The 18,596-nt window shown below is 40.1% G+C and overlaps 1 protein-coding gene across 11 annotated transcripts in view; it reads left to right on the top strand.

Annotated features, from left to right (window-relative positions):
- The window catches only part of nup93 (nucleoporin 93), a 241,711-nt gene that overhangs the window by 80,003 nt on the left and 143,112 nt on the right, over nucleotides 1-18,596 (top strand). For all 11 annotated transcript variants that reach the window (XM_063066763.1, XM_063066768.1, XM_063066771.1 and 8 more), the window contains 2 exons: nucleotides 10,869-11,066; nucleotides 13,790-13,907. In XM_063066763.1, the coding sequence (XP_062922833.1) occupies nucleotides 10,888-11,066; nucleotides 13,790-13,907 (297 nt within the window). In that variant the 5' untranslated portion in view covers nucleotides 10,869-10,887. The remainder of the gene's footprint in view (nucleotides 1-10,868; nucleotides 11,067-13,789; nucleotides 13,908-18,596) is intronic.

Here is an 18,596-nt window from a genome sequence, read left to right as displayed (position 1 = left end):
AGAATTTGAAGTATGGACAATCATCTTGAGTGTTACAATTAAAATGAAGATTTGGAGAATGGAGTCATCTAAAGCATTGTGTACAGTAGATGTGCTGATTTTTGTTCATTTACCGTCAATCATAAGAACATGGCAGATGAACTCTGATCACTATTAGGAACTAATACACAGGTGTTGTACTGTAGAGATATTAGTAGTGTTCTGATTTGCTTTGTGTTACATTTATATACATAACTTGCATGGTGACATTATTTTCTGCTCTTGAGTTGTGAATTAAGTGACTAGAAATTTGTCCATTTCTACCCGTCTTTTAATTTCTTGATACATTTTACAAGTTTGCCATATGAAATATGAATTAGGACAAATGAGAAGCTTGGCATTTAAAAAGCAAAGTCCGCAGCAGACTTTCTTGCAAATCAGATTATCTTGTAGAAATGGCTAAATGAGCAAAGACAATTCTTTCATAAGGGTAACCTCAGAATAAAATAGAAATTTACTGCATTTGTAGCAGCTCTAAAATTCTTAGTCTCTGAGTTCTGTGACTGAAGTGTGCAAGATTCCATGACTTCATTTGCAGCAGGAACTGTCTTTGATTGGTCCTCAATACTGTTTGAATGCTTCTATAATCCTATGGATTTTACTTGTATTTTTTTTGCATTGATCTGTTAATGTACAGTAAGGAAAAATCATTTAATTTTTTGGTTAAGGGGCTTTTAGCAAAGACGGCAGAATGGAATCGTCGCTGGTGATATAGCCTCCCATGTCATGATGTGCGATAACACATGCAATTTCTTACATTTTTACAAGGTATTCTTGAAGATAAGAGAATAATTGACTTGCTATTCCATATCCCTTATGCAGCCTTCTAAGTTTCCTGTCTGGCTGCTTTAATTTTTTTCTCCTCCCCACCCCCCCCCCACCCCCGTATTCATTTTTGTGACCTGGGCAATACAGCAAAGTGAGCATTTATTGCCCATCTCTAATTCCTTGAGAAGGTGTGGTATGTTGAGAAGACAACATACACCAAGGAGCAGATCAGGAGGCACATTTTGACATTGTGCAAAAATAACAAAACTGTTGTCGTGGATCATTTCAACTTCCCTAGTATTGATTGGCATCTCCTCAGTGCAAAAGGTTGAGAAGGACTGAAATTTGTTAGGTGTGTGTCCAGGAGGATTTCTGACAACCGACCTACTCGTGGAGAGGCCATACAGCTGACAAGATGTCTCACTGCGTAAGCGTTTTGGAGACCGTGACCACAGCTCCTTGGCCTATATCATTGCTTTGCACAGGGAAAGGAGCAGACAGGACAGGGAAGTATTTAATATGGGGAGGGTGAATTGTGCTATGAGGCAAGAACTTGGGAGTGTTAATTGGGTACAGGTGTTCTCAGGGACATGTACAATGGAAATGTGGAGGCACTTGGATTGGGGTACTAAATAGGTTTGTTCCAATAAGGCAGGGAAAGGATGATAGAGTGAAGGAACTATGGGTGATAAGAGATCTGAAACATCTTGTCATGAGGAAAAGAGAAGCATACTTATGACTGAGAAGGCAAGGATTGGACACGGTCCTAGAGAGTTACAAGGTAGCCAGAAAGGAGCTTGAGAATAGGCTTAGATCTAGAAGGGGACATGAGAAGGTCTTGATGAATAGGATTAATGAAGAACTGGAGGATGACCTGAGTGAGGGTAGGACTGGAGTAGAAGGAGGTTGGGAAAGTCCTTAATGAATACATTGCTTCAGTATTCACCAATGAAAGGGATCTTGAGGAATGTGAGGACAGCAAAAAACAGGATGATATGCTGGAAGATAACATTAAAAAACAGGAAGTGGCTGGGACATATTAGAAAAACATTTGGAATGATAAGGCCAGAAGTGTTGCCATTCTTGTACCACCATAACCTGTACATCTCTAGAATATGGAAGAAACTGGAACACCCAGAGGAAGGCTGTGATGTCATGGGGAGAATATACAAACTCTGTACAGACAGCAATGGAATTGAACCTGGGTCGCTGGCACTGTAATGGTGTTATGCTAACGGCTACACTACTGTGTTGCTATGGGTATTCACTCCCAATCATTGTCTATCTGATAACCCACAGCATTTTGTCAAAACTTCTCTGATAGTACCTCACAAACCCAGAAGCTCATTTGTACAGACAGCCAAGTTTATCAGGTTAATGGAGATATCACCACCCTCAAATTTATTTCTAAGTTGTGCTTATTTGGAAGTATATTGGTTTATTGTTGTCACATGTATAAAGATACAGTGAAAAGCTTCTGCATACTGTTTATACAGATCATATCTTTACGTAGTTCATTGAGCTAGATTAAGGTAAAAATGCAGAATGAAGTGTAAAAGCTACTGAAGTACCACACATGATCATAATGAGAACAATCATTAAAGTAAATTATCAAAGTACATATGTGCCACCATGTACAACCCTGAGATTCTTCATCTTGTGGGTATATTCAATAAATCCGTAATAGGATCAATGAAAGTCTGCACCAGCTGGGGTGTTCAACCAGCGTACAAAAGACGGCAAACTGTGCAAATACAAAAAGAAAGAAATAATAATAAATAAATAAACAATAAATATAAAGAGCATGAGATGGAGAGTACTTGAAAGTGATCCCATAGTTTGTGGGAGCATACATCAAAGTTGCTGGTGAACGCAGCAGGCCAGGCAGCATCCTAGAGATGCTGCCTTCACCAGCAACTTTGATGTGTGTTGCTTGAATTTCCAGTATCTGCAGAATGCCTGTTGTTTCCATAGTTTGTGGGAACATTGCAAAGATTAGGCAAGTGAAGTTATCCCCTTTGATTCAATAGCCTGATGGTTGAGGGCTAATAACTGTTCCTGAACATGGTGGTGTGAGTTCTGATGCTCCTGTACCACCTTCCTGATGTCAGCAGTATGAAGGGAGCATGACCTGGCTGATGGGGGTTCCTGATGACGGATGCTGTCTCCATGCAACAGCACTTTGTGTAGACGTGCTCAATGGTGAGGAGTACTTTACTCATGATGATCTGGGCTGTGGCCACTACCTTTAGTAGGATTTTCCATTCAAGGACATTGGTGTTTCCATAGCAGGGTGTGATGCAGCCAGTCAATATACATCACCACCACACATCTGCAGAGGTTTTAGATGTCATGCTGAATCTTCACAAAATTATAAGGAAGCAGAAGTGCTGTTATGCTTTCTTCATAATTGTACTTGCATACTGGGCCCAGAACAGGTCCTCCGAAATGATAACACAGAGGAATGTAAAGTTTCTGACCCTCTTCACCTCTGCTCCTCCTCCTCCTGAAGTCAATAATCAGCTCCTTGGCTGATTTTCCATCTCCCTCTATATGATTATTTGCCCTGCGACAGTGGTGTTGTCAGCAAACGTGAATATGGCATTGGAGTTGTACTAAGCCACACAGTCACAAGTCTAAAGTGGGTAGAGCAGGGTGCTTGGCATACAGCCTTGTGGTGCACCTGTGCTGATGGAGATTGTGGAGGAGATGTTGCTAATCCAAACTGACTGGGGTCTGCAAGTGAGGAAATTAGGGATCCAATTGCCCAAGGAGGTATTGAGGCCATTGTCTTGAAACTTATTGGTTAGTTTTGAGGGGATGATAGTATTGAATGCCAAGCTGTAGTAAATAAAGAACATCCTGATGTATGTATCTTTGTTGTCCAGATGTTCCAAGGTTGAGTGAAGAGCCAATAAATGTTATCTGCTGTGGACCTGTAGTGTTGGTAGGCAAATTGGAGTGGATCCAAGTCACTTTCCAGGCAGGAGTTGATGTTTCATTACCAACCTCCCAAGATATTTCATCACAGTGGATGTAAGTGCAACTGGTGATGGTCATCGAGGCAGGTCACCACATTTTTCTCCATCGTAAATTGAATGTTTGGATGTATACTGTTCAGATGGTTATGGAACTATTGGGAGTGCCTTGGAGTCTATGAAGCCACTCTACGAAGGTGTTATCAATGTGTATGAAGAAGCGATGAACTCAGAGCATTCTCCTCAAAGTCTTCCATGTAAAAATTAGCAATAGCCGGTGACAAGGGCAACCCCATGGCCACTCCATCTGATTGTTCATTCAATTTACGATGGAGATGGAGAAGAATGGTTGCCTCCCATTCTGGGACATCCTAGTATGACGCAAAGCAGATGGTAGCCTCTGACTGGCCGTCTATTGGAAACCCACTCGCATGTATTTATACCTCAACAATAAAAACCACCATCACACTTCCCAACTAGAAAGGAAGCCATTGGAATCAAATGAGGAAAATAATTTAACAAAGACAAAGGTTTCGCTCCAAGTAAGAAATGGAATTCAACTGTAAACAAGGTGGGAGAGTGGAAATATGATTGGAGGAGCACTAACCAATCAGGAGGCATGGACTATGGGGGTATAAGTACCACCAGTCAAGACATACCCACGCATCATCCCTGAAGAGGATGGCAGAGTTTGTCATCGAAATGTTGGTTATAATCGATACCTGTGCCGGACTGGAAGCCTGAGAAGAATTTATTTGAAAATATTTACTTCAGGAATGAATATATCAAAAAAATTTAGCATCAATAATTTTTCAGTACCATGAAATTAATTACCAAGTTCAATTTATACATGGAATAACAAAACTGATTTGGTGCGTAATAAAGCATAATTTGTAGTGCTTGTTAAACATTCAAAATAGTCACAGTTCTGCACGAATCTGCAATGCAGTAGATTATAACCAGTGCACATTCCAATCACGTGAACATGGGCCAAACCAGATATTAAATTCGGCGTCGATTTCTTGATGCAACCCGCTCTATGTAGCGCATCAGTTGCATTTGCCCAGCGGAGTAAAGAGAGCAAAATACAGATCCTGTTCCAAAGTGAGCCTCTGGCAAACAAACAAATCTGTAATTATCAATTAAAATTGCATATGGGCACCTCAGTGTTCCTATTTCTTTTTAATCACTAAATTAAATAATGACAGAGCAATCGTTTAAAGGAATTTGATTTTTGTTCTGAAAAAGCCCACTTACTGTTTAAAAACAAAAGTAGTAAATGTCAAGGTGAAATGGATTGCAATCCGTGCGACAGTGTCTCTGAACTGCCATCTGTCATTTGATAGAGGCTCGAGATATGTGAAAAATACTCAACTTTTCTTTTAAATATTTACAATATGAACTACCATACTGTTTTTGCATCTAAGCAGGACAAATCAATAAACTTCAATACATCTGGGCTGTAATCCTGAAAGCTGAAATAAAATTGGTCCAACATTCATTTTCAGCGTCCACTTATTGTTTTCAAACTCTTCTTTGGGATCTAGGTATTTCTGTCAAGTTCAGCATGTATTCCCAATTTAAATTGTCCTTAAGCAGACAGTGGCAAGCTGCTCTACTGTATCCTCAGCGATGAAGGCATTGCCATGGTATTGATAGTTTCCGTATTTTGAGCCAGCAGATAGAGGAGAGCACATCATTAAGTGCTTTAAGAGGCTGGTCATAGCACACAGCAACTTCAGCTCTCCAAACAACCTCAACCCATTGCAATTTGCCTACTGCCAAAAAAACGTGTATGGCAAATGTTATCGCCAAAGCATGTGGACAGTAAAGACAGTTCTACCTCCAAGCAAATTTATCAAATTCTGCACCCTGTGAGTTAATGCCTCCCTCTGCAACTGGATTCTTGATTTCTTACCAACCACAAGTAGCAAGGACAGGCAGCTAGATCTCAGCCACAATTCTAAACTCTGGTCCTCCACAAGGTTGCATCCTCAGCTTCCTGCTCTACTGACTGTGCACTCATTACTGAGCGGTCCGATTCTGCTGTAACTCCAGCTACAAATTTGCAGATGATGCCAACATAGTGGACTGCATCTTAAATGATGGTGAGTCAGAGTACAAGAAGCAGTTGAAGAGCTTAGTGGCATGGTGTTATGACAATAACCTTCCCTCAATGTCAATGAAACAAAACAGCTGGTCATTGCCTTCAGAAAGGGTACTGCACACGCTCCTGTCTACAAAGTTCAAAGTAAATTTATCAAAATACATATGTCACCTTGAGGGCATTCACAGTAAATACAAGAAACACTATAGAATCAACGAAACCTGCAGAAAAAACTGTGCTATGCAAAAAGATATAATAATAATATATAAGCAATAAATAGTAAGAACATCCTTGAAAGTGGATAAGTTGTGGGAACAATTCAGTGATGGGGTAAGTGAAGTTCAGTAAAGTTATCCTCTCTGGTTCCAAAGCCTGATGGCTGAGGGGCAGTAACCGTTTCTGACCCTGGTGGTGTGGGTTCTGAGGCTCCTGTACCACCTTCCTAATGGCAGTAGTTATAAGAGAACATGGCCTGGATGGTGGGAGTCCTTGATGACAAATTATGCTTTCCTGTATCTGCGCTCCATGTAGATGTACTCATCGGTGTGGAGGGCTTTACCCATGATGAACTTGTGGAAGTCGAATCTGGATAAAGTCACTCAGAGACCATAAAGGACAAACTCTTTATTCAAAGCACCCGGGGCTTGCTCAGTTAGTTGCTCAAACAGGAACAGTCGTAATGGCCTGATACACAAAACAGACTGGAGCTGTCCTATCTCTACGCATGACTGCACAAGGAGATAAGCATCTTGAAACCCTAGCTGGCTACCTTCAAAAAGAAATATTGCTCAGCATTGAATAACAAAATTAGCACATCTGTTGATCATCAGCAGTTTCTTTCAGAAAACAGGCTGCTATAGTTTAACGAAGTGTTAACCCTTTTTCATACTTTATCAAACTGGCCTGTATCCACTAATTTTGTAAGCTTTTTTCTTCATACTAGATTGTAATGCAACCACACTTAAAGCTTATTGATTAGTTTTGAGGAGATGATAATATTGAATTCTGAACTGTAGTCAATGAAGGGCATCCTGATGTAAGCATGTTCGCTCTCCGGATGTTCCAGGGTTGAGTGAAGAGCCAGTGAAATGGCATCTGCTGTTAACGTGTTGTGACGGTAAACAAATTGGAATGGATCCAAGTCACTTCTCAGGCAGGAGTTAATATGGATCATCACCAGCCTTTCAAAGCATTTCATCATAGTGGATGCAGGTGCTACTGAGATGATAGTCACTGAGGTAGGCTACCACGCTCTTCTTAGACAACACAGGTATAACTGATACCTGCATGAAGTAGGTGAGTATTTCAGACTGCCGAAGCAAGAGATTTAAGATATTGGTAAATTCAGCAGCCAGTTAATCAAGCACAGGTCTTTAGTATTTGGCCAGGTACGCCATCTGGCCTGGATGCTTTCCATTGGTTCACCCTCATGAAGGATGCTTTCACATTGGCCGCCTATTCCTGGACATTCTAATATGGTGCAAACTGGGCAGTGGCCTTGGACATGGCATCTACCGGAAACCCACTCACACGTATTTATACCTCAACAATAACAACCAACATCACACCTCCCAATGTGGAGTGGTTCTTTCTACTTTGATTAACTATTTCAGACCCGGGGAGTCTCCCCAAGGAAATAAGATCATTATGCACGATGTTCTTACAGAATGGCTACAAGGCGGAGGAAATCAATCAGGGCCTTGAAAGGGCTGACAGAAAAACCAGGAAACCTAACAAAAAGGAGGAACCTGTCACTACCTATATTTCCACGGTTTCTGGAAAGAGCGACAGGATCCTGAAGATATACCCGATTAATACCATCCACAAACCCGTAAGGAAGCTTGAGCCACAGCTTGCTTATGATGGTCAAAGGTGACCTGGCACTCAGGTCGGCTGACACTTACGGGATTCCCTGTGAATGGGGAGCAGTATATATCGGCCAGATGGGACGCATGATGGAAACCTGCATCAAGGAGCACAGGAGGTGTATCCATTTGGGCTACCTGGAGAAACTGGTGGTAACAGAACACTGCGTTTGTAATGGCCATAGGATTTACTTCGGTACAAGACTACTGTGCTGTTCCAATGGCTGTTGGAACCACCTGGTGATGGAAGCTAGTGAAATAAAACTTATAAAAATATTTTCAGTTCAGATGCACAGAATGTATCCGGGATCACACATTTAGCTGACATTTTGTCCAAATTCTGCAAATCAAAAGATTATTTGGATGTCTTCTGTTTCAGTTGATTTCTTTATATTCAAGCAGATAATTGAGAGAGCTCCAATTCTATTGTTCTTGTTTGTGTTTGCAGTTTGACATTACATTAGGTCATTCAAAGATTATAATTGAGAGAGAAGAGGCTACAATAAGACAAGAAATAAAACAATTTTCGTGAAACATTAACTGAATGACTTAAGAATACCTTGCCGCTGTACTCTAAACAACCACTGATCTCCATCTGTTTTAAAGACTACACACTTATTCCCAATACATTGGAATATGCATATGTATATAAACTTGTTTCTTAATGATTGAACTTATCTATTCTTACAAGGAAACTGTGCCATCCAAGTTGAGGTGAATTTGGATTGAGTTAATGGGGATGTGGAGTTGGTAAAGTAGGTTAGTGAAGAACAGGAAATTTGAGGGGAGAGAGAAGCACAAGTTGGAAGCTGAAGAAAGGAATTGAAAGAGGGGTACTTGGAGAGTTGAGTAGCACAAGATTTACAGACAGGTTTAGAATTCAAGAGAAGTTTGTTTAATTTTTCTAATTTAGAGAAAAAATTGAATAGAATCGTAAGTACCAAAATGAAACAATTAGATGGTAATAAGAGGGAGATAAATTGAAATGGGGAAAATTGGCAATTTCTTGTGAACTTCACAGTAAATCTGTGTAGGGCAGAACACTGAAATTTGGTCATGATCAAGTCATGCTCATGTTTCACTTTCAAACACTGAGCTGTCCTTGAGTCATCTTTTCATTGAAGGCCATACATGGTATTTGGGGTCAGGAAGTCCACCTGGTTTTAGTATTCTTTTCCCAGCATCGTGTAATTGTGATCATTGCTTGACCTGATGTTAAATATAGAACTAAATTTGAATCTAGAATGACATTGGCTTGACTGGTTTAGTTGCATATTTGGGGAGGGTTATATCATTTTATGATTGTCATTTTGCCTTCATGTTTTGCAACATGTTCTAGACCAGGGGTTCCCAACCAGGGGTCCACAGAGCCTTGCTTAGTGGTATTGGTCTTTGGCATAAAAAATGTTGGTAACCCCGATCTAGATCAAAACATCCTACAAATAAATGTAATAATGCTTTATGTTATTTCATTATATGAAATATTTTTAGATATTTCTGACACCTGTGATGAGGCATAGATGAATATTTATTCCTTTTAGTTGTATACAGTGAACTGGTCTGAAATGCAACTAATTTAAACAAATGTGGCAGTAAAGTTAGTTTTCAACACTGTTTTTCCAAGACTGACCCAGGGTACTGCAATGTATGTGTTTGTTGAGTTTGTACAACTGAGGATTATTGTCTCCTGTATATGTTGTCTCATCAAATAGTAGTATTAAGTTTCTTTCATTAGTTTAATTAAGTGAATCTCCTGAGTGATATAACTTTGCCTTTCTGTAAGGTGATATTTATCTTGGTCGTTAATGTACATTAAAAAGAGCTGTTGGAGTAAATGCAACTTATGATAGAGTGCAGGAGCCTCTCCTAATAAAAACAGGGTTATTTGCGGAATTTGGTGAATGGTTATATCAAATTGATGTTCACTTACAACAATGTGGTAAGTAAGTGTGATTGTTGAATGGGAATAAACTCTGGTAATTCTGTCTATGAATGATATTAGTATATTGTAGAATATATAAGCTGTAGTGATTCTTCTTGCATTCACTGCATTACACAGAGAACAGCAGGTGCAGACTTGGATGTTGGAACTTGACAAATGAAGGTTGATGTTGGTTCTCAACTATTTAAGATATAGGCCTATTAATTGTTGGCAGTTTATTTAGGCATGTATCCAGTTAAATTAAGCAAATTTAAGTGATTTCCATGCATGCCTAGTCACACCCAAATCCTGGATTTGTGACAATGAGTCAGCCTTTGTAAGCCCTAACATACTGGGATTGTCCAGAATTTATTCCTAGTTTAGGATGTAAGATTTAATAGTTTCAGTGGTATTCTGGGCCAATGGAGTAACAAGATAACTTGAAATATTTTGGATTTTGATGGAAGTCATTTATTTACAAAGGTTTTGCTTAATTTATTTTAAATTTTTTTGAAGGTTAGCAACAATTTAAAAAAAAGGCAAAATATTTCTCAGCTTTTACATCTGGCGAACCAGTAACTAGGGTTCATTGGCTTTCAAGGCATTCAAAGACAGTTTCTGCACTGTGCTGCCAATTTTCCTGCAAATGTTCACTCCATATTACGAGATCCTTTGGTAAAGCTATAAATTCTCCACATTTGGATATGGTAAATGAGAGCGCAGGGAGACTATAGATGCTGAGTCTAGAAGGAGAGGGGATAGGAAGACAGGCCAACAGATTAACCCATAATGACTTTTGAAGCATGTAATCAGTGACTATTTTAAACTTGAAATAGTCTAAAACTTCTGTAATAATTATTCTGCTTAATATTCTTCATTTCTACCTCTTTCAACTGTCTAAAATCTTCAGATCAGCCTCAGTCCTGGACAGAGCATTTTCCACATCCTTTCAGAACCAGCCAAGGTCTTTAGTAGTTCCAACTACTGAATGGACCAAGTACTAAAATAATATGTGCCTACCATAGCCATCTACTGTACCCATTAGATTTGTTCTGTTTTCTTTACTGTAACCTGTTATAAGTTCTGAGTCTCTTTTTTTTGTTTAAGTTGGTGTACAAATGCAGACTTTTCTGTATAGTTTTCCTATACAGGAATCGTATGGAATCTTCAATTTTGATCTCTTTCTGCAGACCCTGTAGAATATTTATTATGGACATGGAGGGGTTTGGAGAGCTACTGCAGCAGGCTGAGCAGCTTGCTGCGGAAACTGAAGGGATGTCTGAACTTCCACACGTGGAAAGAAACCTGCAGGAGATTCAGCAGGCAGGGGAGGTCTTGCGTTCTAGGACTCTGACTCGCACATCGCAGGAGACAGCAGATGTCAAGGCGTGAGTTTAAGGGCTATATTATATTTTGAATATCATGTTTAATTGTACTATTTAACATGTATTTTTTTGCTTTTGCCACAATGCAAAATCATGTATTGCTCCTACTTATTCTTGATACAAATTGAACTGACACACTCACTCTCCACTTTTGCACTTAATTAGCATGGCCATTTATATAAAATATTATGTCCATCTTTTGTGGTGCTGTTGTAAGCCAGCTGTATCCATTTTTGAGGACAGCATGTTTGTACATTTTCATGAATAATTCATTAATTTTGGGCTAAGGTGTCATTTGCCTTGATCATAAAGTTTAAATGTTAAGTTAATGCCATTGTTGATTAGTGTTTAATTTGAGGAGAAATTTAAAGATTGATATTTAAGTGATGGAGGAAGACTCCAGTATTGTCATCTTTCTCTTTCAGATCAATCTATATCTGTAACAAAGTATGATGATTTGAAGAAATTACATTGTTCTGGAATTGTGCTTTAAATTGGGAGAAAGTCTTCAAATATGGCATAGGCCCTAGGGGAAGAAGCTCTTTCCCATCCTAACAGTTCTTGTCCTAATCCTGTGGTACCTCCTGCCTGATGGTAGAAGGCCAAAGAGATTGTGGGATGGATGGGAGGGATCATTGACAATGCCAAGGGCCCTGCCTACATAGCGGTCCTGACTAATATCTCTAATGGATGGAAGAGAGATGATCCTCTCAGCAGTTCTGGTAATGTTTTGTAGGGACTTGTGGTCAGATGTCTTGCAATTCCTCTACCAGATGGTGATGCAGCTGGTCAGGACACTCTTGATAGTGCTCCTGTAAAAAATTGGTTAAAATAGGAAGGGAGGGTGCGTGAGGGGTTGGGGGTGAAGACTCACTGCTCAATTGCTCAAGAGGTGGAGACACTGCTGTGCTTTCTTGAACAAACATGGAGTTGAGGGTGGGGGAACAGGTGTGATCGTCCATTATGGCACTCACAGAAGATTGGTGCTTCTAATTCTTTGTGGTGGAACTGTGTACTTGCAGCCTGCATCTTCCTAATGTCCACAACCATCTCTTTGGTCTTGTCGACGTTGAGACTCAAGTTATTGTACTCACACCATTGTACCAGCTACTCTACTTCCTTTCTGTATGCTGTCTTGTTGTCGTTGATGAGGTCAACCACTGTTGTGTCATCAGCAAACTTAATTCAGTTTGAACTGGATCTAAATATGCGCTTATGCATCATCAGTGTGAACTACAGTGGGTTGAGCATGCAGCCCTGAAGAGCTCAGTGTGATGGAGCTAAAGATGTTTCTGCCAACACTGACTGATTATGGCCGTTCTGTCAAGAAGTCCAGTGTTCATTTACAGAGAGGTGTTGAGACCCAATGAGGACAGTTTACCTGCTAGCTTCTGAGGGATGATCATAGTAAAAGCCGAGCTGAAGTCAATAATCAGCATCCTGGCCTATGAAGGACTATTTAACAGCTGGGACAAGATGGATTGAAGTGTAGGAGCTGTGGTATTATCACTGATTTGGGCAATAAGTGAACTGGAAAGGATCCGAAGTGGCAGGAAGATGGGATTTTATGCAGTGCGTAACCAGTCACTGGAAGGACTCCATTACTCTTGAAGTCATTGCCATTGGACGGTAGTCATCGAGGCAGGTTTTTGCCACCCTCTTGGGCATCGGGATGATGGTGGCCTCTTGAAGCCTGAAGGGACAGAGGACTGTTCCTGAGAGAAGTTGAAAATGTCTGTTAGAACCTCAATTAACTGGGCTGCACAGTCCCTCAGGCCCCGTTGCTTTACGTGGATTGATCCTGGCCAGGGTTTTCCTCACTGGCATGTCATTCCATGCATCAAACCAAGTGTAAAAGACTTTCAGCCTGTCAGGAAGAGAAGTATCACTGTCATTGTCGCGCAGGGTGGACTTGTCGTCCGTTGTGGACCGAATGCCCTGCTGCATGCACCACAGAATGGTTGTACCTTCTCTATGATTAATCCTGTTTGCCTTCCTGATGGTATGGAATAGCACAGCTCTTGCTAATCTGAGAGCTGTTTTATCCCCCGATCTGAAGGCAGCATCCTGATCATCTAGCCCTGTCCGGGCCTCTGCTGTCAGCCATGGTTTCTGATTTTCCCTCATATACTGTAGATGTGTTTAATAATGGTGACACCCCCAGAGCTCTTCTTTATTTAGCCAGTCATGGATCTCTCATATTCACTGATGTTAATCTGATGGTCATAGGTAGCTGCCTCCCTGTATAATATAATAGCCCAATTGTGAAACAAATAGCTGAATGCCAACTTTCAATTTTAAATGTAGTATTAAATAATGGGTTTAATTGGGTCTGCATTTTTTATGACGTAGGTAATCTGATTTTCATACATTGATTATACTGGGGTATTCTTATTTTGAAATGGCAAACATCGCCGAGGATCTCGTGAGTGCTGCTTCAGATGTTGTCCAGAAGTAAATGACAGCCACCTTCATTTAGCTGCTTTTGCACATACAATTAATGAAAATCTTATATTCTTCATAATTTGTCATGCCAAAACTGTCATCCTGTATTATTTGATTTTTAGTGGTGTATTGTCAGCTGTTCATTCTCCTTTCATGTTTAGTAGTTAAAGATATGTTTCTCACTAAAGGGTTTTTTATTTTGGTCAGGCCCCATAGCTGTTGTTGATATAGAGCTTGTGAATGATCAAATTGTTTTTAATTTCTTCCCTCTTTTGAAATAGGTCGATTCTGCTGGGGACCAAAGGGTTGGACATATCTCATATTTCTCAGCGATTGGAAAGCCTGAGTGCAGCTACTACCTTTGAACCTCTAGAGCCAGTCAAAGATACGGATATACAGGTAAATCTGCTGATGTGCCTGTAGGTTCTGAATCTACTGATTTAAATGCATGGAGGATTAAATCGAGAGTCTCTTCAAGATGTAGTCAATAATTTGTTCCTGCCCAAATAAAGCATCCGTTAGTCTTGCGAGACCATGGATCTGTGCCTGGAAAGTCTTCACTCTCCGGGGGCAGACCTGGGCAAGGTTGTATGGAAGACCAGCAGTTGCCGCAAGTCTCCCCTCTCTATGACACCAATGTTGTCCAAGGGAAGGGCATTAGGATCCATACAGCTTGGCACCAGTGTCGTTGCAGAGCAATGTGTGATTAAGTGTCTTGCTCAAGGACACAACACGTTCCCTCAGCTGGGGCTCGAACTCACGATCTTCAGGTTGCTAGTCCAATGCCTTAACCACTTGGCCACGTGCCCACACATGCCCAAGTATTAACGTTTTATTTTATACAGTGGATTCTGGTTAATTAAGGTACATAAGAACCAGTACATGTTGGCCCAATTAAGTGGCTGCTCCAATTAGCTGAAGCATCATGGAAATAGCTAAAAAGGTGCAAAAAGACAAACTACCGTTTAACTGACTAACAATTTATACGGTGTCTATAAAAAGTATTCACCCCCCCCCCACAGAAGTTTTCATGATTTATTGTTTTACAGCATTGAATCACTGTGGATTTAATTTGGCTTTTTGTTTGACACTGATCAACAGAAAAAGATGCTTTTTATTGTATCAAAGTGAAAACAGATCTCTCTAAAGTGATCTAAATTAATTATAAATATAAAACACAAAAATGATTGCGTAAGTATTCATCCCCTTTAATATGACACCACAAATCATTACTGGTGCAGATAATTAGTTTTAGAAGTCACATAATTAAATATCACCTTTGTGCAATCAAGGTGTTTCAATTGATTGTAGTAACAATACATCTGTATCTGGAAGGTCCAACTGCTGGTGTGTCAGTATCTTGGCAAAAACTACACCATGAAGACAAAAGAGCACTCCAAGCAACTCTGTGAAAAGGTTATTGAAAAGCACAGGTCAGGTGATGAATAGAAGAAAATTTGCAAGTCAATGAATACCCCTTGGAGTACACTTAAGTCAATCATCAAGAAATGGAAGGAATATGGCACAGCTGTAAATCTGCCTAGAGCAGGCATTCCTCAAAAAACGAGCGACCGTGCAAGAAGGGGACGAGAGAGGGAGGCCACCAAGAAACTTATGACAACTCTGGAGGAGTTACAAGCTTCAGTGGCTGAGATGGAAGAGACTGTGCATACAATAGCTGTTGGCCAGGTGCTTCACCAGACACAGTTTTATTGGAGAGTAGCAAAGAGAAAGCCAGTGTTGGGGGTGGTGGGGGAATGGGAAACTCACATGAAATGCTGACTAGAATTTCCCAGAGGGCATTTGGGAGACTGAAGTCAGCTGGAAGAAGGTTTTGTGGTCTAATGAAACCAAAATTGAGCTTTTTTGGCCATCAGACTAAACACAGTGTTTGGCTTACACTGCACATCATCAGAAGCACACTATCCCTACTGTGAAGCATGGTAGTGGCTGCATTGTGTTGTGGGGATGCTTCACTGCAGCAGGCCCTGGAAGGTTTGTGAAGGTAGAGAGTAAAATATATGCAGTAAAATACAGGGAAATCCTGGAGGAAAACCTGATGCAGTCTGCAAGAGAACTGCGACTTGGAGGAAGACTTCCAGCAAGACAGTGACCCCAAGCATAAAGCCAAAGCTACACAGGAGTTGCTTAAAAACAAAGTTAGTGTCCTGGAGTAACCAAGTCAGTGTCCAGACCTCAATCCAGTTGAGAACTTGTAGCTGGACTTGATAAGGGCTGTTTACTAATGCAGTGTGACAGAGCTTGAGCAGTACTTTTTAAAAGAATGGGGAAAAATTAGTGTCTAGATTTGCAAAGCTGATAGAGCCCTATCCACATAGACTCAAGTCTGTAATTGCTGCCAAAGGTGCATCTACTAAATACTGACTTGAAAGGGTAATATGCAGTCATTTATTTTGTGTTTAATAATTGTAATAAATTTAGACCAATTTGTAGAAATGTGCTTTCACTTTGATATGAAAGAGTCTTTTCTGTTGATCAGTGTCAAAAAAGCCAAATTAAATCCACTATGATTCAATGTTGTAAAACAATAAAACATGAAACTTTGAAGGGGATGAATTCTTTTTATAGGCACTGTGTATTTAAATGAATTACAGAACAAATTAGGACACTACCCAATTTACTGTACTAAAAAGTGTATTGGTTCCTAATAGTTATCAGATCCGTCAGACCTTCATTTTCATTGTAACATTTAAGATGATTGTCGATACCTTCAAATTCTTTGTAGTTTCTAACTTGTTGAAGTCATGAAGTTATTTCATTTTCACTTTTGGCTGTTTCTGCATGTCCAAGGCTGAATGCTTGAAACTGCGGCGAGCAAGCAGTTCTGAATAGTCTTACTGCTTATATCAGTGACAAAAATCAGTGCTTTTTGAACATAAGCATGTGCAACTGATGCTGTTTTAAAAACTGTTCGCTTTAAGTACAGCCACACAAGTGCACATGACTGTTGCTTCTTAGAAACTGCTTGGCAAGTCATGTGTCGGAATTAAGTGGCATAATTCCTAAATAAAGGAAGAGAATCCAGGCTGTTTTCTTGATTAGTTTTTGTTCTTTAAGAGTCATCCCAAGTAAGTGACTGGCCCAATTAACTGGAATCCATTGTACTTCCTTTTGAACTTTAATTGATTGACTTTGATTTTAAACTTTTGGAAAGATATCAGTTTTATTAATTTAAGTTGGCTGCATGTTAACTTGTAACTTATCCCTGCTCTTGGGTAGCCTGAGAACTCTCTTGAATACCGGATTTGATTTTGGAGAAACAAATTTAGTGATTTGAGTTTTGGGTGCTTTTTTTAAATGGCAATTTATGTTTAATCAATTCTGTGACAGATTTAAATTAGATTTTTTTTAAAACAGCATGGGAGATTTCCATTTCTCATTTCAATTAAAATTCTTGTTTATTTATATGATGTAAATATTCCTGGGGTTGCACTTACTGCCCATTCTTAATTCGTTTCGTAGCAGAGGTGAGCTATCTTCTGCTACACTGTCTCCCAGAGATGGTGCTTGGCAGTCTTGTTAGATACAGTAGATAAGGCTGTAATATTGGAACTAGTAATGATGAAGTTGTGTGATCTGCAGGGGAAACTGTGCCCTGTGATGTTCCTATGCATCTGCTGACTTAATTGTTCTGTGTGATAGAATTGAGGGTTTGGAAAGTGGTTTTGAAGAAATTCTGAAGAGCTGCTGTATTACAGCTTGGAATAAAATAGACTGCAGCTTTTGGGGGCGAAAGGAAGTGGTAGGGTTGAGGATCAAGTGTCAGTCATACTAACTATAGAATGTTAACTTGACTGGATAATCAACCATCTGTATTCATCAAGGCACGTAGAGTATTTTCCTTCATGCCTGCCTGCAGTATTGATGTAGTTGTTTCAATTAAAGGTTTTAGTTAAGTTTATGGGTAAGGTTACCCCAACAATACCATTGAATATCAAGAGAAACTATTTTAATTCTCTCATATTAGTGAGTGATATTGCTAGTCACTGCAAGCCTTAATGTTCTCTCTGTATGTAGCCAGAAATTGCTTTATTATTCAGTTAATTACAAATTGAGTCGATATTTTTTTGGTTGCCATTTAAAATTCTCTGCAAATTTCATAATGTTAGGAAAGCTCTTGAGGAAACAGCTGAATAGAGTTGGGGTTAGGACTTTGAGGGACTACTGCCTAGATCTGAGATTAATTGACAACAGTCACATTTGACCCTCTCAACCGTGGAGTACATTCATTTTATTTGTACTAAGACTCCTAATGCCACAGTTAGACAAGTGCTCCATAGAGGAGTGATGTGCAGTGACAGAGTGTGTGGTGCTGCTGCTTTATAGCTCTAGTGGCCCAGGTTCAGTCTTGACCTCCAGCATTACTGTGTGGCATTTCCGGAGTCTTCCTATGAATCAGTAGTTTACCTTTGGGTGCTGTGGTTTCCTCAAGTCCAATGGACTTGCAGGTTTGTGAGTTATTTGGTCACCAAATTGATCCTTGTGTGGCTGAGTGGTAGCTTCTAGGGTGAATTGATGGGAATGAGGAGAGAGTAAAATGAGATTAGTGGAAGTGAGATGTTAATGGACTTGGTGGGCTAAAAGGTCTGTTTCTGAGTCTGATATCTTTGTCAGCTGAGGTTTGCTTGTGTGTGTTTGACCTGATGCCTTGAAACTTTCCAATAAATCTCTGAATTACTGCCTGGATCAGAGGGCGTGTCCTTTGTGGAGAGGTTGGATGGCCTTGGGTTGTCTTCTCTGGAGCAGTAGAGACTGAGGGGAGACCTGATAGAAGTTTGTAAACCTGAGACGCATAGATAGATGGTTAATATCTTTTTCCAAGAGTTGCGTTGCTCATACTAGAGGGCTTGCATTTGAGGTGAGAGGGGCAAGTTCAAAGGAGATATGGGGAGCAATTTTTTTTAAGAGTGGGTGCCTGGCATGTGCTGCCTGCAGTGATAGTGGATGCAAATACAATAGAGATGCTTTTGGTTCGGCATATGAATCTGTAGAGAGTAGAAAATTTGTGGGCATTGTGTAGGCAGAAGGGATTGCATAATTAGGCGTGTCATTGATTCAACACAGTAT

Source organism: Mobula hypostoma, chromosome 14, assembly GCF_963921235.1.
Source record: "Mobula hypostoma chromosome 14, sMobHyp1.1, whole genome shotgun sequence".
NCBI classification, from domain to species: Eukaryota; Metazoa; Chordata; class Chondrichthyes; order Myliobatiformes; family Myliobatidae; genus Mobula; species Mobula hypostoma.
The sequence above is the reverse complement of the archived record's forward strand: the minus strand, read 5'-3'. Positions and strand labels throughout refer to the sequence as shown.